The 23407-nt window shown below is 38.0% G+C and overlaps 2 protein-coding genes across 10 annotated transcripts in view; one reads left to right on the top strand and one right to left on the bottom strand.

Annotated features, from left to right (window-relative positions):
• The window catches only part of GTF2E1 (general transcription factor IIE subunit 1), a 42986-nt gene extending 20879 nt beyond the window's left edge, over positions 1-22107 (bottom strand). For 4 of the 7 annotated variants that reach the window (XM_032852339.1, XM_032852341.1, XM_032852334.1 and 1 more), the window contains exons 1-3: positions 21607-21725; positions 16409-16875; positions 305-506 (exon numbers count right to left, since the gene is read on the bottom strand). In XM_032852339.1, coding sequence (XP_032708230.1) covers positions 305-506; positions 16409-16856 — 650 coding nt within the window. In that variant the 5' untranslated portion in view covers positions 16857-16875; positions 21607-21725. Of the gene's footprint in view, positions 1-304; positions 507-16408; positions 16876-18356; positions 18500-21445; positions 21514-21606; positions 21726-21835 lie in introns of those variants that run through there. The other 3 variants (XM_032852335.1, XM_032852336.1, XM_032852337.1) reach the window with 3 other exon arrangements.
• The window catches only part of RABL3 (RAB, member of RAS oncogene family like 3), a 29856-nt gene continuing 28284 nt past the window's right edge, over positions 21836-23407 (top strand). For all 3 annotated transcript variants that reach the window (XM_032852343.1, XM_032852342.1, XM_032852344.1), the window contains exon 1: positions 21836-21937. In XM_032852343.1, the coding sequence (XP_032708234.1) occupies positions 21892-21937 (46 nt within the window). In that variant the 5' untranslated portion in view covers positions 21836-21891. The remainder of the gene's footprint in view (positions 21938-23407) is intronic.

Genomic DNA, 23407 nt, shown 5'->3' with positions numbered 1-23407 from the left:
CAGTTTAGGATTAGCTAACAATTGGCTGACTTGCAGTAGGTCCAAGCAGACTGAGTTCTTAAAGTCAAACTTGACTATTTAAAGATTTTTGCCCAAGGCCCATACCATTCTGCTTTCAGTACAAACAAATTTCATCACAGGCATAAGTTAATAAGACAAATGTGGTAAAACTGAGAAACTCTCTAACATCCTCTTTTAATGTCGTGGGTATCTTATTTACTCACTATTGCTCTCAAAAGTACTGGGAGTTAAAACAAGGGCCAGCTTAAAAGTGTTCTTGGTGAGAGCACAGGTCAACACTAACCTTTGTTTCAAAGCTGGTATTTCTGTGGGTTCTGGCTCAAGTATCTCATAGGCCAAGTTCACATCCTCTGTTTCCCGAAGCAAAGCATAAATGGGCTCAATTTGTTCATTAAATCTTGCCAAAAGTGTGCGTGCATCTTTTTTGGGCATTGCTGATTCATCTTCTTCTACCTCTGTATGGCAAAAAGTACAGCGGAAAGTTCCTACAGAGGAAACAAAAGTCTCAGGTCAGGCAAGAGAAATTCTCAAGACTAGTTTTTAACCTAAGAGTTGTATCTCTATCCTCCTCTAACATGTTATTATTGAAACTTTCAAATGCAGAAAAGTTCAAAGAATTTTACAGTGAACATCAATGTGCCCGCCAATGAGATTCTACAATCAATATTTATCACATACCTGTCCACCTATCATTTTTAATGCATTTCAAGGTAATTTCACTTCTACCTGCAGCACAGCAAAGTTTTTCATCATATTTCTAACATATTTATACTTAAATATACTTAAAACCAAACTTTTTAAAACTTGCCACTGAAACCTGTACCCTTCTCCAACTGCCTTGCTTTTTGCACATTACAAATTGGGGCCTGCATTATAAGGAAAGCCAAACAATACCTAAAGCCAAGTCCCTAGGCATCCTGTACATTGTCACAAGGCTGTTTTTTCAAACTTATTAACCATTTATACCTAAACATACTTAACCAATCCATTTCCAAAGTTAAAGTTCAAGAAGTCTTTATTGTTCTTACCTTTTATATCCCTCACACTCAACTCGTAACTAAATTGTAGTAATTCCTTAGAAACATCTGAGATTTTTCACATCTACTGTTCTTTCACTAATCCAGGTCACCATTACTTAGCCTGAAACAGCTGCCTAAATCTGATCTTTGAACCCCTAGGTTCTCCCTCTCCAATTCCAGTTTCCTATGCCACCACTTTTGTCCTCTCATCCCCCCACTCCTAAGTCTGTCTGGTAGCTGAATTTATTTTTTTCTTTAAGATTTTATTTATTCATTTGACAGAGAGAGAGAGCAAGAGAGCACACACATCAGGGAGAGTAGCAGGCAGAGGGAGAAGTAAGCTTCCTGCTGAACAGGGAGCTCAACATGGGGCTCGATCCCAGGACCCTGTGATCACGACCTGAGCCAAAGGCAGATGCTTAACCAACTGAGCCACCCAGGCACCTCTGGGGGCTGAATTTCTTAAGTCAACAACATTAAATCTAAATTTCTCATCCTAATTCTCTATAATTTGGCCCAAAAACATCATAACCCAAACACAGTCCTTTACCTGTCAAGTAAATTCAAATACTTGAAAGATAATATCCTAGATATTATATTTATTTTATTTGTATAGTGCTTTCTGTTTATAAAATACTTCCATGTATACTTTTTGATCCTTATACCAAACCTATAAAGCGACATCAGAACTGAGGCTCTAAGGAGTTTTGTGACTGGTCCAAAGTCACAGAGCAATAAAAGCAGTTATAGCAGCTATTGTGTATCTTGTACTTACTAAGTTATCACCAACCCTCAGAGGTTGGTATAAATACAGAGGTCCTAAGGGGATAAGTAAATTGCTTAAGATCATATAACTACTAATTGTTGGTAGGGAGGAGTCAAACCCAAACTCACACTCTTAAACATTACTTAATAGTCCATACCAGTAGCCCCACTTGGATTTCCAGTCTGGTTCCTAATGCCAGAGATATGCACCTTTCATTTCTAACCCAATCTACCTGAAGGATTAAAAAAAAAATAATCTACGTACTTAGTGCCTGGCCCACATTAAGCATGCAAACATTTAGCTTTAAAAAGCTCTATATGTGATTGATACATATGGATTGAGACATGCTCTAAACCCCTCTTTTCCTGGTAAGGAGCAAACAGACTAGGCATCTCTAACTCAAAGTAACACTAGATCCTATTGATACATTTCAAATAGAGTAAGTTTCACTGCCACTTCTCACATAAATAGCCAATATCGTGCAAATTCTTTGCTCATATACCCTGTCTAAAATACTCTTCATTCATCTTCCTGCTGCCAAAATGGTACCTGACCTTTTATATCTATTCCAAATAAGTGAGAAAGAGAGAAAAGCAGCCCCTTACAGCAAGGAGGTGGCCCAGCACTCATAGCTAGGCTGTAGTGTTTTCCTGTCAGACAGAATCTCACATGTTACCAACATCAGCTGAAGTCTTCTGTGTCCATGATGGAAGTGAGGCAAAACCAAGCCTGTAAGAGTCTGAGTCTGACAGAGTACAAGCAAAAGCAAGGTCTCTGTGTAATCACACAAAATAATCCCACTGCCAGAGTGACTGTCGCTTCTTTACCAATTATAGTCCTAGTCTCACCCTATCCTCATCCCCTAGATAAGATTTATTAAGACACCCAAATCCTAGAATTATCCCCATTCCTGACAGTACCCAATACAAAGCAAACCACCACCATTTCCCTGAATTCTCTCCAAATTACCTATCAAAGCCCAAATTCTCTAAGTCTGTAAAGCATGGTCTTCCCAAGAAACTCCATGGTACTCCATGTGGCTTCCATTGCTGCAGAAAGCATCAATAAACCCAACTTTGTTTACCTGTGGGTACAAAGTACCTAATGGTCTTTAACTACTGGACATCAACATAAAGACTCTAGCTTAGCCAACTAGACAAGGATATTATTTACCAAAATAGAGAAAGAACAAGTTCTTTTTGCTTTGCAGAGAAAAGATGAAAAGTTGCTTTAGATATCTGAATCCATATTGCCCACTGGCCATCAAAATGGCTATGTTAGAAGCCAATTCTTATAACCACTTAGAGTTCAAGAATGGGATTTAGACAGAAATTCTGATGGAGAATCAACAACATAGAGGTAACTAAAGCTAAAAAGTAAGTCAGAGTATCTAAAAAGGTAGGAAGAGTGAACAGCATAAGCAATCAAGATATAAACCCAAAAAAGAGGAAGCCTTGAGATAAAAGGTACAACCAGAAGGATAGGATGTCTCAAGGAGGAAATGGGATGGTGTTAATTTTTAAGGTCAACAAGAACTGAAAACCAGCTTTTACATTTAGTAACAAAGGATAATTAGAAAACTTGGCTAGAGAGGTTTTAGTTGGTATGCTCTCTTATTCTCTAACTATTCCAGGCTGCCTCAGCCTCTTCTCTTCAACAAAAACATAAAGAATATAATCCAGACAAAAGTGAAAAAATAAATCATATGAAGTCTAAATCAGAGTTCAAATACCTGCTGAATTAAAAAAAAAAAAAAAAACACTGATGTGGGATTAGGTTCACTATTGAAAGATGGATGGGCACTTTCAGAGACCATCAATGAAAACTAGAGAATAATGCAGAAAAGTTATCTAATTCAGTAGTTTTCAAAATTATTTTTAAAGGAAAAAAAATCCCCTTCCTCAAATGAAATACCTAACAGATAAACATAAAAAGCAAATGTGCTCTTGAGGCACACAGAAAGACAGCTAAGACAAACGGTAACACTATAATCCTCTGAACATAGCGTCTTCAAAGCATTACAGCCCAGCCTCCTCAATGTCTTACACCACAGAGACTTTGCTGCAGAGCCTTTGTACTTACTATTCACTCTGCTCAGAATGTTTTTCCCTTCAGACAGTCAAATGGCTAGTCTCCTAACTTACTTCAGTTCCTCACTCAAACGTCACCTCAGTTAGGCTTCCTTAGCCAACAATATCTAAAATTTCAGCATTGTTGTCTTCCCTTTATCCCCCTTAACATTTGTCACCATCCAACATATTTCATTTATCTAATTTATCAGGTTACCTATCATTAAAATTGTCATGTTACAACCAAATAAAAAAAAATCTTCTCAAATATCCCATTTCTCTTTTGAAGACCGCATACATTCCAAACTTCAGCTAAGTAAACAAATCAACATGCTTGTCAGTGTAGTTTCTCCATATAAAATAGCAATGCTTTTATTTTGGAAAAAGAGAGAGAAAAAAGGAGATTACAGTTAACATCATCATTTGACAGAAGGAAATCTCAGAATAACAGTCCTTTAACTTGACTCAATCTGATTTTGCGGAAAATAAAAGAAGGGGAAAAGAGAAGATAGTATGTAGTCATAAGGAATTCTAGCCTAATCCCAGTAAGCTTCCAGAGACCTAGGCTTACTTTAGATTTAAGATTTAACAAGTTATTTACAGCAAGGCCTATTTTGCCGTTCTGAGAAGAGTAGCTTTTATATTACTGTCAAGAACTGTGCAAGATCTGAGATTTTTATCCTACTTGTAAGTTAACAAATTATCCTTGCAGTTTCATGGATGCTAGAGAAAGACATAAGACTCCTAGGTCAAAAATAAAGAACTTTATTACTCATGGCAATAGCAGTAGCCAGTGTCAGCTTTTGTGCCAGTTCTCTGAGCCCCAGTTCCCACTGAGTGATGCAAAGAGGGATGGGTGACAACTGTACATGCAGTGAGTTACGTTACAGGGGACCCTGAAGTTAAGGAACCCAACTTTCTTATAAAGAGCACAAACATGCCTATCTTTGCTCTAGAAGGTAATGTTGTCTTTGTGATACTAGACACTAAGAAAACGTGCTCTGGAGGGAAACTCTATTTTTATTATACTGAACAATAAGCAAACTTGCCCTTTGCTCTAGAGAGAATATATCTTCTGAGGCTCCTCACTAAATAAACATCCATGAAAAAGAATAGTCCAGAAAAAAGGCAGTCACTACCTCTGCTTGCAAGACATTCATAACATGTGACAAATCATGAAGTACTGTCTCCCAACAATCATCACGTCTGGGTAACATTATAAAAGGAAAAGACAGCCTGACATCTTAAGTTCTATGTTTATCACAAAAACACAAATTATAAATAAGAACCATCCTGTCAAAAGACAGGTCTGATATCCAAGAAGAAAAAGAAGAAATTCTACATTTTACAGAAAAAGACTTAAGATGACCTTAATAAACCAGAGCATTTTTTTTTAAGTTTCAGTGAACATTAAAAAATGAAAATCAGTTTGGGGTGCCTGGGTGGCTCAGTTAGGCATCTGACTCTTGATTTTGGCTCAGGTTATGATCTCAGGGTTGTGAGATCAAGTCCAGTATTGGGCTCTGTGCTGGGTGTGGCGCCTGCTTAGGATTTTCCCTTCCTCTCTGGGAAAAAAAAAAAAAAAAGTTTAAAAAATGCAAATAACCTTTCTCAAAATAAGAGGTGGCACTGGAGGGGATGGGTGGGGGGGCTTGGCACACACTATGTACTAAGTTCCCTTCTACTGAGTAGGTGGTGGTAGAACACACAAAGACACAAAATCTATCAGCAAGAAGCTTAAAGCTTAGTAGAGATGAAAGGTATCTAGAGACTAATGTGAGATGAGTCCAAAAATAAAGTACATTAAGTGTTCGGGAGTTCAAAGAAGGAATACGACTTCTAGCTGAAAGCAATTGTTGTAGAGCTCAAGGAAAGGGAGAGGAGAATAGGCCATTCTAGACCATCATAAGAAAAGTAGTTGAAAATAATGCTTAACTGCAGTTTTGGTGTAGTAGGAACAGAGTTATCAAAAAGAATCATAGTTAACAGGATAAATTAGGGTGGTCACGGTGAGTCTTCAATGCCAAGCCTCATTTTGATTTTGATTTTTGAGTAAAAGAAAAGTGATTGAAGGATTCTGGGAAAGAACATGAGGCCATCAAAACTACCATTTGTAAATATTGATCTACCTCAGTGGATTGAGATAGTCTTCCAACAAGCCAGTTCTTCACTGACTGTAAACATAAAAATTACTAGTGGAATTTTTAAATAATACGCAGGCTCCCCTCCAGAGATGCTAATTCAATAGGTCTAGAGTGGGGCTCAGGAATGTAAATTTTGAAAATTCCGCAAGGAATTTTAACAAATACTTCTGGTGGAGAGCTGCTGTTAAATAATCGATATGATAAATATCCCAACTTTTCTTGTAACTGGACCACTCTGTACTATGTAGTGTGCATTGATTATACTACTTAAGTATGACAGAAGAAACAAGTTGAAACTCAGAGGTCTATGACATCTTTCATTTCAAGATTAAGAAGGCAAAAACCGGAAACTGAACAGTGACCGAGCCACTGAGAGGGGAACATGCAAATTAGATGTAAGAATGTGGCAGCAGGGAGAAAATGAGTCTACAAAGACAGACAAAGCAGGACAAATGATGGGATTAGGAGAAAAAAAGAGTCCAAAGATAACACATTTGTTTGATCATCTACACTCAGAAACCACAAAAGAACTAAGAAAGCTATTCACAAATATTCCCATGTGTTCTTCACAGCCAAGTCTGTACCAACTGTATTATCCAAATCTAACATACGAGGGAATAAAACTCAGAGTTTTAGGTTTACCAGGTCATAACTTAAAAACAAAAATCAATAAGCTTGGATGCAAATATGAATCTGACTCAAAAACTAAATGCACTTCACTACCCTGAGTTACACATTCTTTCCCCAACCTACATCCCTGCCAGCTACAATTTAGCAAACTTACCCCATATATATACATAGGTTCTAATGTCTTAAAATATAAAACAGGAGAGAGGATTTGTAACAAGCATTAAGTGCCTATTACATGCCCAGCATTTATTCAGCTGAGTCTTAATGCATCAGGTTCACCAGAAGATCAAAATACATCCAGTTGTAGATAACTAATAGGTATTGAAAGTAGGGAGAAAAAAGATCTTTTACAAAGAGATATTTCAAACTATATTTTAGGGTTGTCCTTTCAATAGTATATGAATGCCCCAACTCTACGACTTGGTTATCACTCCAAATGTTATCACTCCAAAAGTTATCACTCCAAAATGAGAAAAGAAATGGAGACCTAATTGTTGGCATGAGAGTGGGGAGGAGGAAAGAAGAGGGGAAAGAAGTGGTTTATACAATTTTAACTTTCTCCCAAAATTAAAAAAAAATGTAAAAACAAAAATGAAACTGAGGGCAGGGGGATGGAGTGGGGAGGGGAGAGAAGGGCTAGGAACAAAAGAATAAAAAAATAAGAAAAGTTCAACAAAATTCAAACGTTTTTCTTTTGCTTAACACAGAAGGAGAAAATTTATTATGCTGGCCAAAGTATTCCACTTCACTCTTTCTAACATGCTATTCATTTTAGCAAACATCACACTTATTTTAATTATCTGCATATTCAGTCAAGGAACAATAAATATAAATAAAACTAAAGTGAAAAAATGTTTATCTTCCTTACTTTGAAAAAAGGAAAATGTTTTGGAAGTTTATCATAATTGAGGAAAAGGACGGAAGATATGAGTCAACTCCCTAAACAATTAGACATTATTTAAAATTATATTTTTTCGCTTTCCACTACAGTACATGCAATGAATAGGTCATCAGCTAATGGCCAGAATTCACTGTCAAAGATTTGCAAAGAGTATTAATTGCAACTGATTACTCAGCCATTTTCCTACCCCCCCCCCCCAAAAAATCAAAACGGGCCCAATTGCGTTGATATGGCACAGGTGCTATAGTACTGAAGCTAGAGCCATGCTGCAGCCCAAATCCTCAAGGCTAGCCCAGGAAACAGCGAAAGGCAAATGTCTGCTACCACACAGCCCTCACCCTAGTGTAAGGGCCTATTTAGCCAGAGTGATTTCACCTCGGTTGAACAGCCATTTTGTTGTTTATGCAGTAAAACTTAAACTGACCCTGCCCCCCCCCCCCGAGAAACTTCCTTAGAAACAAGTCTGGGAAACCAGTAAAATATGGCCCACCAGCCCCTGATGAAAGAGCCCATATACCAGGACATGTCAGGTCAGGGAGAGATAACAGAGCCCAGATGCAAGGACAAGTCAGGCCAGGTGAAGACATCCAATCAGTAAAGCGCACATACTATCTCCCTGACTAACAAAGAATGCGGGCTGCCTTTTGGGCACCAATTCTGACCAAGGTGATAGGCTAGTTCAAATAGCTACTATGGGGTGAATTGTAATTCAATTGGCCACCCGTGTGTGACCTAGCCTGACTGTGCAGCTTTCTCTGTATGTTGCAATCTCACTGGCCACCTGTGTGTGGCCAGGCCCAACCACATGGCCTTTGCTCTATAAAAGTTAGTCTGCGAGGCTGGGAAGGGTCGCCCTCTCTGTAAGAGGTGGCACCGGCTGGTTGGTTTGGTTCTCGATGCTTGGCGCGAAATAAAGCTCTACTTTGTATCAGTCTCGTCCTTTTGTCCATGGACCCTTCGCTAGGTGCGATTGATGTCCTAAAATTTCCCACCTTCTATGTCTAACCCATCATCTTCTGAGCTGTTTTTGTAGAGCTCACATTCTAGTGGCAATTAGTCAAGACAAAAAAATAACACCAGGTGTTGATAAGTATAATAAAGAAAAAGAGGATAAAGGAAAAGAAGCACAGTGGAAAGGGGTATGCTCTATGGCGCAAGAAAGTTGGGGAAGGCCCCTCTGATAAAGCGAGAAGAGACTTAAAAGCTATAATGGAGTCAGATATTTGGCAAGAACACAAGGCATGTAAATAAGCAAGTAAGTGAAGATATGCTTGGTGCAGGCAAGGGAAAAATAAATAGCCAGTACAATGCTTGTGGAGAGAACACGAGAGAGAGAGAGAGAGAGAGAGAAAGAGAGAAAGAGAGAGTCTCCAAAATTGGGGGGGGGGGGGGGCAGATAAAAGACCTTATAGGTTCTGTTAAAGACTTTGACTTTTTTGAATGATGGAAGAGGCCTCTGGAGGGTTTTGAACAGAAGAGTGAAAGAGTCTAATGTGCTTTTTAAGAAGGGTCACTGGCTACTGTGACAAACAGTCCATATGGACAGCAAGAGTGAAAGCATGGAGGCTAGTTAAGAAAACAGTGCAAAATCTAAGCAAGAGATAATGGCTAAAATAACTTATCTAGACAATCCTGTGAAAAAACTGAACAAACTCTCCTCACTCAAAAACTTCCAGGAAAAACAAAATAAAACAAAAGGCAATTGATAGTTCCATGTTAAAACCAAGTAACTAGGACTAGAACTCTGAGGATTTTAATGAGATAAAGAGGAAACTATAAAACTTTAAGACATATCACTAACATATGGGATTAATTTAACATACTGTATAAATCCAACCACCATATATACCTTAGGAAGCATATTTGGACATTGTTTCCCTTCTCAATGAATATTTCATGCGTTACATATACATGGGGAAAGGGAGTGAACTGGAATCTTGGGAAAATAAAACTGACAAAAAATTGTAAATATTATTCTCCATTATGCCACAAAGTGTTTCTGAAGATGGCCTAATTAAATAGAGCATACTTCCTACATAAATACTACTACAACCAAGAGTTTCAATTCCTAACCAAGGCTTTCAAATTAACCCCAAATGACTAACATCATCTTCTAAAAGCAGTGATAAAACCCTAGCCTAAAATATCTACTATTTCCCAAAACAAAGGGTGCTCTGAAATTAGAGTTGAGAGAAACCATATATGGTATAGAACAGACTGAACTTATCATTTTACACATGCTAAAAAAAGACCTAGAATGATTACAGGATTCACCGAACGTGATAATTACTAACATAACCCAAGACTAAAAGTTAAGGCTCTGGAATCCTAATACACCGTCACTTTACTGTCATAGCTACTGCTTAAAGAAACAAAACAAAACAAAACTTCTGAAAATGACATGTCCACTGAATACAATGATTATGCAAAAGGACTCAATTTTAGTTAAGTACCCTAAAAAATCCCTGACAATACTACCAGAATTAATCAAAATTTAATATTTAAAGCTGATATAGCAACAACATATTTAATGACAAATCACTTTGCTTTCTTAGACTTCAAAAAGGGCTTGGGGGCAGTGAGGTGGGGTTGGAGAGGTAAGATAGAAGAACTGGAAGAATAACCACAAAACAATAGTTGTTAATACAATGAAAGGCGGTGAGAACGGGAACTAGGTTGAGTGGGAGAGCACAGAGCGGAAAAACTAGGTTTGCCATTTGAGTCCTTAATACATCTACCTTAATATATTAGTTATGTATTTTTAACAGAAAGAAAACAAATGTTAATTTGAATCCTCCAAAATCACTCAACTCTCTCTTAACTAATATTCAGAAGTCACACAGTCATTCTTAGGCTATTCTTTGAAAGCATCATCATGTTCTTTGTTATAACTTTTATAACTCAAAATATTCAGGGGCTTATATATTAAAATGCTAGTCTCAAAAGTCACTTTTTATTCTAATTTCCAAACTATTTCATAAAGCAAATTTCTTCAGTTTAATTGGGCAAGGGGAAACGTATGGGAAAAGGAATTGTTATTATAAAATATCAACAGACACGACAAGAACATAGTAATATATTTCCTATAATTATTTCACTATAATAAAAAGTTATTTGAAAAACTATCTTATAACAATTCACTATAGAACACGTAAGACTGTAAAATATTCATCTGTTTGCATGGAAAAAAAAAGCAGCTTTTACGAATTTTTCAACTCAGAAGAGCTCAAATGTATTTGTGAATGACACACTCTAAAACTCAACTTAAATGAAATTGGCTTCTGTCTTCCCTTAACTGGATACATCTGTATTTGGTATAATTATACAACATTCCCAGATTCTGGAACTCACTATAAAGAGGAAGAAATGTACTATGACTGGGAAGCAAAACAACAAACTGAAGTACAGTACTAATGTAAAAATTAAAGCCTGTAATAAGTTCTCTAAATTAGGCCTAAATCGAATCCATTTCAACATGCACTGAGCAGGCAAAAAAAAGAAAAAACAAAAAAACCTGTGGCTTTGATATGACTATTTGAAAGACAATAATCAAAAGAATACTGTATGCCAGCATCAAACTAAAAAGCAACCTTTCACAAATTAGCTTCTATGTAATCAGCATCAAAATACAAAAAGGATTAAACACACACAAAAAAATTTATTTAAAAAAAAGTCCTCAAATCCTCAAGATTAAATCAACAATATTTTTTAAAACATCAGGCCTAAAGATTTTAGACAGGTAAAAGAGGGAAGGCACTTGTCCCTTACAATCTTTCCCTAACTTCTTTTTATTTTTATATTCTAATTTATTCTAATAAGCACCTTCCCCCACCCCCAAAAAAAACATATCCACACCTCTGAGCTTTCTAGTATGATGTTCTCATGAATCCATCCTGGGCAAGATTCCAAATCAGCAAAATGAGCAAAATAATCCTAGAAAGATGTTTGTGTGTGTGGTTGTGTTGTTAGCATTTCAGGAATTGAAAATACTGCTTATGAGACATCTCCTAAGTAGAAAGAGATGAAGACATGAAAAAGGAGCGTGATATATGAATGTAAATATTATTAACAAGTCTTTAAGAGTATCACAAACACAGGACTCTAACAGTTTAAAAATATTAGGTTAAGGAAATTGAGGAATTTTCATGATATGGGGATCAAGAAACTGACCTTATAAACCAAAAAGCTTCACCTGCAGTCATAAGGCAAGAAAGGACTCCTACGATTTAACCCCAAATTTATATATGATATCCCAAGGAGATATGGAGTTCACATGAAATTTCCAAGTGACTCAGAACTAAGCAGTGGAAGAGTTAGAACATTGTGGCTCTTTTTAAGAGTTATTTATGGGGGCACCTGGGTGGCTCAGTTGATTTGGCATCTGCCTTCAGCTTGGGTCATGATGCCAGGGTTCTGGGATCAAGCCCCACATCAGGTTGCCTGCTCAGCGGGGAGCCTGCTTCTCCCTCTCCCCCCGCTCATGCTCACACTCGCTCTCTCTCTCAAATAAATAAATAATTATATCTTAAAAAAAGAGAAGAGTTATTTATGAGACACTTATTTTCTTTTGCAGTAAGTTATTAAAGACTTCTTTTATACTAATCCTAAAATCTGTCTCTAAGTCTTTTCCATGGAGCCAAATAAAACAAGCTGAATATTCTTTCTTAATATGCAATCCTAAACATCCTAGAAATCTATATAGCCCTAGCTTCATTACTTTGTAGGATCCTCCAAACCCTAGAGCAAAACACAGGTATGTTTAAGTGTACCCACCCAGACATCAGTTGATGAGTTAAACTAGATAAAATAATCTCTAAATTCCTAAGATCTTATTAAATACTTAGTTAAAAGACTTTTTTTTTAATTTAACTTTGGTATATTAAGGAATAATTTAAGTTTGGTAATTAAGGAACCAAGAGATCACAAACTATCTTTGGCTATGATTGTAATTACAAGTAATATGTAAAAGGACAATGGTTCTGTGGGTAATTTTTTTCTCTCTTCCAAATTTTCTCTGGCATTATGGCTGCATAATTTTTAAATGAAAAATGAAAAATATAAAGCTATTTCTATATCATCTAACCTTGACATCTAAAAAAGAATATGAACTTCCCTTCCTTTTGGGGAAGCATGTTGCTGAATTTAACTTGCCATTAACTAAATCACCCACAGTTAAGACTACCAAAGTAGAAGAAATACTAAGTCTACCTACATGGTCACAAAGCTTGCTAAATCTAAAACATGGATTTATGAACCACAAGATGCTATTTTGCTGATCTGAGACATTTCATGTCATGTGGCCTTTGTTTTGTTTACATAAAACTCCCATATTTCATTAAAACAGGTTTTGCTGACCACCAAATGTATGGCGATTTTACCTCCCTCAATTCCCTGTGACACCAGCTGGGTGTCCTAACATCCGACTTAGTTATGACTACTTGGAGATAGTATCAGACTCCACAAGTTGAGGGCTTGGTTCCACAAGACTGCCCCACACCGCCCCTGCAACCAGTCACAAGCCCAGGTTATCATGGGTGCTTCTGACCAACAAGCTGTAGATGGGAGGTTCCAAAGACCTTCTCCTTGGATTCAGCTGATTTGCTAAAGCAGCTTACAGAACTCAGGGATATACTCACTTATGTTTACCAGTTTAATAAAGGATATGATAAAGGATACAGATGAATATCCAAATGGAAGAGATGTGTAGGGCCAACTATTTAGGAAGGGGTGCAGAGCTTCCATGTCCTCTCCAAGTGTACGGCTTCCCCTGAACCTCCACATGTTCACCAACCTGGAAGCTCCCTGAATCCCACACTATTGGGATTTTTATGGAAGCTTTCTCAAATAGGCATGATCACTCAACTCCACTTTCAGCCCTTCTCCCTTCTCAAGAGAATAGGAGGTGGGCTGAAAATTCTAAGCTTGGTCTTGGCGTAGTCTTTCGGGTGACGAGCCTTCATCTAGGAGCCATCCAGGAACCCACCCAGAGTGACCTCATTAAAACAGAAGACACTCTTCTCACAAGGGTTTCAGAAGCCAGGGTCAAAGACCAAATATTAGAATAAAAGAGGTTATGAGTGCTCTTATCACTTAGGAAACTATAAGAGTTTTAGGGGCTCTGTGCAAGGAACTGGGGGCAGAGACCAATATGTTTTTCTATTATCTCACACATACCAACCATCAAACATTTGGAGAGAGTTCAAACCAAGAACAGCAATGGCAAAATCTAAATGGGAAGTATGGAAAGAATCCACAATCTTTAGGAAAAAAAAGAGATGGGGTAGGGAAAAGCTATAAACTGAAGTAGAAAAATCACTGGCTTCTGTCAATTAAATGCTGATAAAACAATTCTTGCTGAACTCAGAATTTCCTGACCCTAGAATTTCTGGACACTCATCTAAGACTCAATACCGTTTGTCCAGTGGCAGAAAGCTGCCCATATGCTTGAGTTAAAAACTTTTATCAGGCCTGGGTGACTCAGTGGTTGGGCGGCTGCCTTCAGCTCAGGTCATGATCCCAGGGTCTGGGATTGAGCCCCACATCGGGCTCCTTGCTCAGCTGGGACCCTGCTTCTCTCTTTGCCTGCCACTCCCCCTGCTTGTGATTTCTCTCTCTCTCTCTCTCTCTCTCTCTGACAAAGAAACAAAATCTTAAAAAAAAAAAAAAACCTTTTTATCAGGTTAAAAGTAAAGTCTAGAAAGCTTTAAATCTAATTCCTGAATGCCCACTAATTACTAAGATAAACCACAGTTCAACCCAGTAATTGCTGGAAATGGAAATGGAGATAGATGCCCATCAAATGCCCCCATCATGTCGTCAGAAATATCATCAATCTCCAATAACAACCAGGAAGGAGAATAGCTTTGTACAAGACTGGGCTTAGAATGAAAACTATAATTCTATCGATTTAAAGACAGCATAAAGATTATAGCAGAAAAAGTTCCCTCCTTCTCCTCTGATACACATACCAAATGCGTTTTTCCCATCTTCTTTAAAATAGCAGGGGAGGGCACAGTAAGGGAACAGAGAGAAAAAGACCAAGATTTCTAAAGGGAATGTAAAACCGAGGAATGGTGTCAAGGCATTAATAATGAAAACACAAAAACACCAGAAAGGACACATAGACTGGGACCGAATATCACTGAATCAGCACATTCTCTCCTTAAAGGCAAAGTCCAAATGAAAAGCCAAATTATAATCAAAAGGCAGGTATATTCTCAGAACAAAGTTTCCCAATGACTAAGAATATTCAATCATGATACCATAGGCTTCACTGTATGGATAGAAATTACAATTAAGTTGACTATTAGTATTGGCTGATCAGTGATTCAAAAACCTTGATTCAAATAATCTCGACTATATTTCAGCATTAGGCCACTTCCTACACAGGCCAACTGTTGATGTCAACTAGTTTCATTCAGACAATAACCCTATGTAAAACACAAAGAGCTTTATGGATCCATCTCCTAAATACTGATATATTAGTGGAAATATCTCCCTTTAGAAAGTCTCATGAAATTAAGTAAGAATCAAATGAATAAATGTAGTAGAAGCACATTACTATAGGTTACGCTCTCTGAAGGACTGAATTACACCTTCCACTGTAGTCAAGAGTGATGAAGACGACCACTGTAATCTAACATCTGCAGAGCATCAGAAAACCAAAACCCAGAGCTCCTTTAAGAAATCTGTTAGAGTGAATGACAAAATGACGATACATTTCTAGTCTCTTCTCCAGATATATTCTACAACATTCCACTATATCAAACTCAAGCAATTCTTCTACTCAGGATGGTTAAAATTTTCTTACAACCAAGATCTCTTCCTAGTTAATCTTTAACTTTTTTTGCAATAAAACATTTCCTGTGTGAAAAGTTTAAATTACATTTTTCAGATAGTTTTTTAAAAGGCAGATCTATGAACTACAAAGTTCACTCAAATTCTGCCATAACAAGGGGCCAATCTAACTTTATAATATTGGCTCTCTCTAAAGATTTTTGCCTCTAGAAAATATTACAAAATTGATACACTGAGTCATTAGCAAAATTATAGTCTCTTTTACAGTTTACAAATAACAAAACAACTAAACAGCCTAGCACTTTAAAAAGTTTGTTAATACTAGACATACTGTACTTTTAGAAAATGCATGTTTTACAAGCCTGTGTTGATAAGAAAAAAAATCCTTAATACTGAAGCATTGAATTAAATGAAGCAATTATAGATGATATTGACAATTATCTTCCACTAATGAATGGCTAAGAGACTAAATATCTACTTGTTAACTTGGAAAAGTTGTCCATCTTATTTCATGTGGCTAACTCCTATCTTTTAGCTCTGTCTTACTTAACTTCTTCCAGAGGCTTTCTCCAAAGGCAGATTAGATGCCCTAGTTACACATTACCAGTAACACTTTGTACTTCCACTAACAAAGCGTTTAAATACACTGTATTGTACCTTTCTGGCAGTGACTGGCACAAACAGGCACTCAAATAACTGTTGAATGAAGTTAAAAGTAAACATGTCAGAATGACTTCAAAGTGGTAGAGAAGTCAACCCTTCAGATCAGGCTGTAGCTGCAAATAAGGGGTGGAAATGGGAGCAGAGGTAGGAGGGTCATGGGTGGAAGGGTACACTCCTTTGTGAATGAGAAAGGCTGTGAAAAAGCTTCTAAAAGTAATATGGTGGTCAAACATTACAGTAAGACTAAGAATGACCATAGGTGGACTTATACTAATCCATTCACTTTTATAATTATTAACACGATTGGTTTAAAAATTAGATGAATCAATTTAAGAAAAACAATACATATTTTATTTTTAAGTTACTTGAAAGACTCATAAATTGGAAAAAAATCTCACCTGTCATGGGATCAAAGAGCTGATTAGCTTCTAAGTCTGTAAAAGTACTACTACAGACAGGACATTTGAAGGAAGCCCGGTTGGTGGAATCTCTCTCATCAGTTTCAATCCTCCGTCTCATGTGGTCCAATTTATATTTTACCACATTAACAAGAGTGCGATAATTAATAAAGTAGTAGTTATGGCGAGTGGTTTTCCCATCTGCAGCAGTCTCTACCCTCATTCTGCATTTGATGAACTTGTCTCCCTTTAAATTATTCAAAACTGATCGAAGTTGCTTCCGATCAAACTTGAGCAGCTCCAGCATATCCTCCTCTTTGACACAGGGATTCCGGATCAAGATGTCCAAGGCCAAAGCATGCTCAATGCCATAAAACCCCCGGATCACATACTTGGCTAACCTCTTCAGTGCTGCAGGAACCTCGGTGAGGACATCAGGATCTGCCATCTTTAGCAGCGAACTTCAACTTTAAATAAACAAAATTCAGAAAAAAAGAGATTAGTTAGGCATAAGGACATAGTAATCATTTTAAATCTAGAATAATCAACCCATTAGGTAGCTGGCAGCTACCACCCTTGAAATGCCACAAAGGTAATCAAAACATTGTTTTAAAAGACTCACAATGTCTAAGCGTTACAACAGAGAATAAGACTTTTCTCTAGAGTACAAGGATTACACTTAAAAAGCTTGACATATTTCTTAAATGTTAATTTTTATGATCTACAGTGCTTGATTCTAAAAAGTAACTTACTACTTATAGCAATGATATATTGTATCAAGCCCACTTTATTTCAGAAAGAGGGAAAAAAAAGATAAATGAGGTCTCACTACCGTTAATGCTATAGATCTTAGGGAATGAGGTAAACCCCTGAGAAACTTAGCAGACAGCATATCCTTAAAGTGTTTTTATTTCTTGAGTAAAATTTTTCTAACAAAATCTATTCAGGGTCTTTTACATAATCACGCTCTCACAATAAAATCACAAAAAGCCAATAAACACATAAGTAATCCCTGGATGAGTGTTTGGCAAAATTACTGTTATAAATCTGAAAGAAATTAACACTTAGATCCAGATAGCTTTACCAACCTTGCAAAGTTGGTAAACCTAATGACCAATTAAGTAAACAGTCCTTAAATTAAAAAAAAAAAAAAAAAAAAAAGCCCAAGATACCCTTAAGTACTGGATCCCTTCGTGCAGGACAAAGCAGAGGCTAACGGTACCCAATCCTCATGTCATGACCCAGAAGACTGTCTTCTACAAGTCCAAACTGGCATGGGCTAGACTCACGTGGCTGTTTAAAAAAAAGCCTATGCTTTGGAATTCAATTAGCCTGCATTTTAGCAGCTATATGATCCTGAACAAATCCCTTAAACAACTTTACATTTTACTCTGAGATATAAGGATAATATCAATTACCTAAATGAGGCTACTGTGGTGAATAAATGAGAATATTAACCAATATGCTTATTAGAAATACTTGTTGATAAGGATAGCTTCCATATTGATTTAGTATGTCTCATACTAGAAATGACTAGGCTACCTACACACGCTACATCTAGTGAAATTTCCCTACACTATAGAGAAATTCTTAACAGAGACATCCCACTGAACTGTTTCAGTGGAGAATTATATTCTGTTATTACCACTAGGTTCTATCAAAACTTTTATTTATAATCAGTGGTTATCAATGAAATCAGACTTAAAAGCTTTTTTAGAATATTTTTAGATCCACCGTACTATACTATCAAGATATTCCTAAACAACCAATCTATTTTGGGGGAGAAATACAATGTCCTATGTGTAATAAAGAAAAAGGAAAGTCAATTATAATATTTCAGATTGTAAATAATCAAGCGTGGCTATATACAGGAGATAAAGCAGCACCTAGATCCTGAGGTCCTAGAACCTTCCTGTCATCCCAACACTTAAGGATGCTGAGCAACTACCTGGGTTCAGCACCGGAATAGCATCATAGCAACTGGGTACATTTTGTTCTTCTTTCCAATTTGACCTATACATTGTACTTGATCCCAGTTTTTTGTTTGCTTGTTTTACATGTCAACAATTGGCAGAACACAACACATAACCTCTGAAATATCCAAAAGACAAAATATGGCACACAAATGTCAAAATAAATTACTTTTTCAGTATTATTTCCTACAGTTATATTGGCCTCCCTGGCCTCCCACCCCATACATTCCATTTTCTAGACCAGTGATTTTCAACCCCGGCTGTAAAGCAGAATCATCTGGGGAGCATTTTAAAATACCCATCCTGGGCCCCACTCCCAGAGATTCTGTTTCAGCTGGTCTGGGAGAGCCAGACTAGGCATCATGTTATTATTTTTTTTAAGATTTTATTTATTTATTTGACAGACAAGATCACAAGTAGGAGAGAGGCAGGCAGAGAGAGAGGAAGGGAAGCAGGCTCCCCACCAAGCAGAACGCCCAAGGCGGGGCTCGATCCCAGGGCCCTGGGATCATGACCTGAGCCAAAGGCTGAGGCTTTAACTCACCGAGCCACCCAGGTGCCCCGGCATCATGTTATTTTAAAAGCTCTTTAGGTGACTCCAGTACACAGAAAAGTCTGACTACTGTTTCAGACAAATTTGGTGGGTCGCTATTACGTGTCCTGCCAATGCACATTATCATTTCGCCTGTTTCCTTTGCCTGAAACACCTGAGGAGCCCTAAAGATTTGAGCAAGGGAGTGTTATGAGGCACCCTGCAGGACAATAGTTCTGGGTTTTGAATCCCAGTTCCACCATTTCCTAGACTGTGACCCTGGAAAATTCTGTTTCCTCATATATAAAAGTGACTGACAGCACCTTCCTCATAGATTTGAAGTATGGATTAAATGAGATAATTCAGGTAAAGTGTTCTGCTTTCAGGGCTGGAATCATAAGAGTACCATTAAATACTGGCATTTTATAATAAGACCCTCTATTAGGAAAGTGACTCTTAGAACAATAAGAGAAATGAACTGAAGTATTGAAGATGGAGGCACTGAAAGAAATATTAGGAGCCAAAGTAACCAAACCTAAACTAAGGAAGATAGGGCAGGATGAATGAAATTTATTATAGAAACAAAATTAAAAGAATCTGATAATATGTTGAAAATGGAGTAACAGAGTAGGAAAATTTTAAGTAGTAATTCGGGTTTTTTCTTTTTTTACAATATTTTTTATTGGTAAAATACAAATAATGTATAATTTATCAATTAACCATTTTTAAGTACACAGTTCAGTAGTATTAAATATAATCATAATGCTGTACAATCACCACCACCCATCTCCATAACTCTTTTCATCCTATAAAAGTGAAACACTACACCCATTAAACAATGACATACTTAATATTATTAAATAATAACATATAGCTATTTGCTTTGAGCCAGTGTAGCTAGGAAGAGAATACTGCTACTGTGAAAAATGGGCTAACACCCGAAAAAGGAAGAGGTTCGTAAGAAATGAGGCATTCACTTTTAGATGCTTGTGTCTCTGAGGAAATAGAAGGGAATAGTCCATAAGGATGTCCAGCAGGTAGCTGAACAAAAGAAAGTGAAGCTCAAAGAAGGCAGCTGTTCAGCTTATCTCTAAATTCTAAAATCATCCTTCCTGACCATTTTGTTCTCTCCTCTGCAGACCTCTACTTCCCCACTTACGATGAATCTCCTACTCAGTCTTTGGATTTGTTATGTTACTTAAATCAGAGGTCTCAAACTGACAGCCTCTGTCACATTGATTGACCCAAAGAAGATTTTGAAAATTTTCTGAATTAGTTGTCAACACTGAAAAATTGTTAAATTTCATATAAATTTCCATTTTAAGCTTGAAAACTGGAAATATCTAAGAAAAAAAGTGAGACCGTGTTCCCACACGAAACAATAACCTGAAGCTGAAGAGAGCAGTTGACAGTTTTAAACATGGAAGGAGACTGGATGGTGTCTGCAGACTTTTGGAAGTATGACCTTATAGCACCAACTTCTGCTTCTTCTTTTTAGACTCAGAGTCCATCAGTCAACTCTTAGCCTCACCCACCTCCCTACCCATCCAGACCCCCAAAGGCAAGTTGGTTTTGTTTTTGAACCATGTTTTCTCATCATACAAAAATTTAGACAGGCACAGGCACAGGCATAGAGTTGGAGAAACAAAGTTGAAATGAATGCTTTCTCTGCACTGTTTATCCTTGTCAGCCTCATCTCCAGGCACACTGTTCTTCTCTCAATTCCATGAGCCACACATGGTTTCTCCATCACCAGGCCTGGAAGAAACAGCACATGCTGTTCTTTATGCCCACAAAGCTAAGCTCAAACTCCTTCACATATAAAATGACATTTCTCAGAGAGACCTTCCCAGATTCCCCTTAGTAGCTTAAAATGTTCCCCTTTCACACAGAGCTCTTCCCCTTTCTTCCTTGAAGTGAGCAGATTTGTACTTTCTTCATGTCTCTCTCTTGGTCACCACTTTGCAACATCCAGCCAAGCTAATCAAGCACTTTCATAAAACTTTCCCTAAGTCTCCTAAACACGTGTTCATCCAATATGCCCACCCCGCCAGCTTCCGCCCTCCCCCCATACCCAGTTCACTTCCTCCCCTGCTGCTTCCAGAGTAGAAAAAGACAGGCTACTGAAAACCCTCACCTTAAACTTCAAATGGCTTTAAGCAGGAGGGGACAGGCTCAAATTCGCTATTTTAAAAAGATTATGCTGACTACAGGATGTAAAATAAAGGAAAAAGGAGTAGATGGGGGAGTCCAGTTAGATTATTTCAGTATACCACTATTCCAGTTCTAGAAGAACTTGGATCCTATACGACTAACTGTGATTTTTTTTCAGTTACCATGTTTCATGGTATTTTCCACACCTTCACACACAAAGCGGCATATCACCGCAAAACCTGTGGACCAGGTGCCCTCCAAGAACTCGGTTCAGTAATGTTCTCTCCTTCCCACTGACAGACCCCGAGCCCGTAAATTCCCCCGGAATGTGCCAGGTGAGTCCTGGGGCCACACTCGGCACATCCAAGCCCGTCCTACCCGAGGTCGCACACTGGCCGCTCCTGGGTGAATGGTTCTTTGGAGGACCAAATCAAGAGAGTAGTTAAGGGGAGGCGGGTAGCTAAGGGGAAAGAGAGGAAAATCCTGAAATGCGACGCGGACTAGGGAATCGAGAACAAGGAACAGGTAACAAGGTTTACCAAAACGAATCCTCGAACACTCCCACTAGAGCTTCCCTCAGCGCCTCAACTACCGGCTTAAAGGAGCCACGCCACTTGTGCGACAAAGAAAACGCCTGATTCCTGCGACCGGCTTTGGAACCCACCCACCACTTTTTTAACCAGGCCAGCCAATCAGCACAGTGAGGCCTTCAATCAAGACAGGCACGCCCTGACTAGCCAATGAAATTGAAGGTTTTCCCTTCCATACCCAGCTCTGGTTGGCCTACCATCCCGGAACAGGCGTTAACTCCAGGCTATAGCAAGATGGCGTCCCTGGATCGGGTGAAAGTACTGGTATTGGGAGACTCAGGTGAGCGATTTAATCCACCTTTAGGGCTCCCGATACTTTTTGAGTTATCCGATAACCCTCTTCCTTCACTATTTTTTCCGCTCCCGCAACAATCTGGCTCCGGCCGCGGCTGAAAGCCCTCTCAAGGTCTAAAAACTACACTTCCCAGAGGACTTCTCTGTACTTGAGGAAGGTGGCGTTGCGCGGGTGGGGCGGGATGCGGGGGCGCAGAGGCCCGGCCTTTCCCCGCCTTCGCAGCTTTCCAAGTCGGTCTCCCTGGCGACCACAGCCTAGCTTGTATTGTCAGTTCCTTTGTTTTAAAAGATATGCGGACATTGAGTATTGTATCAGGCGCTGTGAAGTCGGGGCCCTGCCTTCAAGAGATTTTGATCACTAAGGAATTCAAACATGCACTAAGAAGAATGATACTGTTCCAAATGCTTTACATATATCAATTCTTTTAACCTGATAGCAGCCCTATTAACCCCATTTTACAGATGAAAAAAGTGAAGAGGAGAGAGGTAAATGACAGAACCTCCCACGCACTTAAAACACTAAGCCATATTATGAAATGAAATATTGGGTGGTAGTCCTATTTTACTCTCAACTGGGTTTCTTGATTTCTTTGTTCTCTGTAATCCTAATTGAAAACCTATTATGTGCTAGGTTGTAAGAGCAATTAAGATAAAGCCATATTATGAAACAGGTGGGATTTAATGCTGAGCTCAGTTTAATCCTAGTGTTAAAATTCTTCTTTTGACGCCTTGGACTTTTGAGAACTAAAATTGAAGTCTGCATTTCCTCCTCCTGCCTGTCTACCCCCCCCCCTTTTTTTTTTAACCATAACTTTCACTTCTGTGCTCTTTAAGAACTTGGAATAAATGCTAACCTTGCATTTCATAGATGTGATTTTCTGGAGTTGACCTGTGAATATGTTCTGTGAGCAGAGACATTGTACCAGATGCTTGAAGGTGGAGAGAATATACCCCAAACAGCTTGAAAACTAGCCTTACAGACTGTGTACAGTTGTGGAGAGGAGGAGGTTAAGAACATTTCCACATTGCCTGAAGATTATTTGCATTGCAAAATATTTTATAGATAGCATTATTTAATATTCCGTTAAGAAAGTTGCATTATGAAATTCTATGAATATAATCCATTTTGTCAACTCCAGTTCTTTAGCTTGAAGTGGTACTGAAATTGTTTTAATGAAGTCACTCAGTTTTATATAAATGAATAAAGTAATGATGATCTAAAGGGACTTGGCACCAAGTAAAATTGGAGACTGGAATCCAGAGCTAACATGGTTCATGATACCTGAAGTGGTGTTCTTTTTCACTTTTAATTCGCTTTTCTATTGCATCTAACAAGCCCTTGATGTTACAGATTGTTGGAACTAGTCGACTTTTTCTTTTTCACAAAAATACTTAAGTACCTGCTACACAGCAGGCACTATAGTAAGTGCTGAGGCTGTGGAATCAATGCATTACA

This window comes from Lontra canadensis, unplaced genomic scaffold (assembly GCF_010015895.1).
Source record: "Lontra canadensis isolate GAN:19392208 unplaced genomic scaffold, GSC_riverotter_1.0 scaffold6, whole genome shotgun sequence".
Lineage (NCBI taxonomy): Eukaryota > Metazoa > Chordata > Mammalia > Carnivora > Mustelidae > Lontra > Lontra canadensis.
Note: the sequence above shows the minus strand (reverse complement) of the source record. Positions and strands in the feature narration are given on the sequence as shown.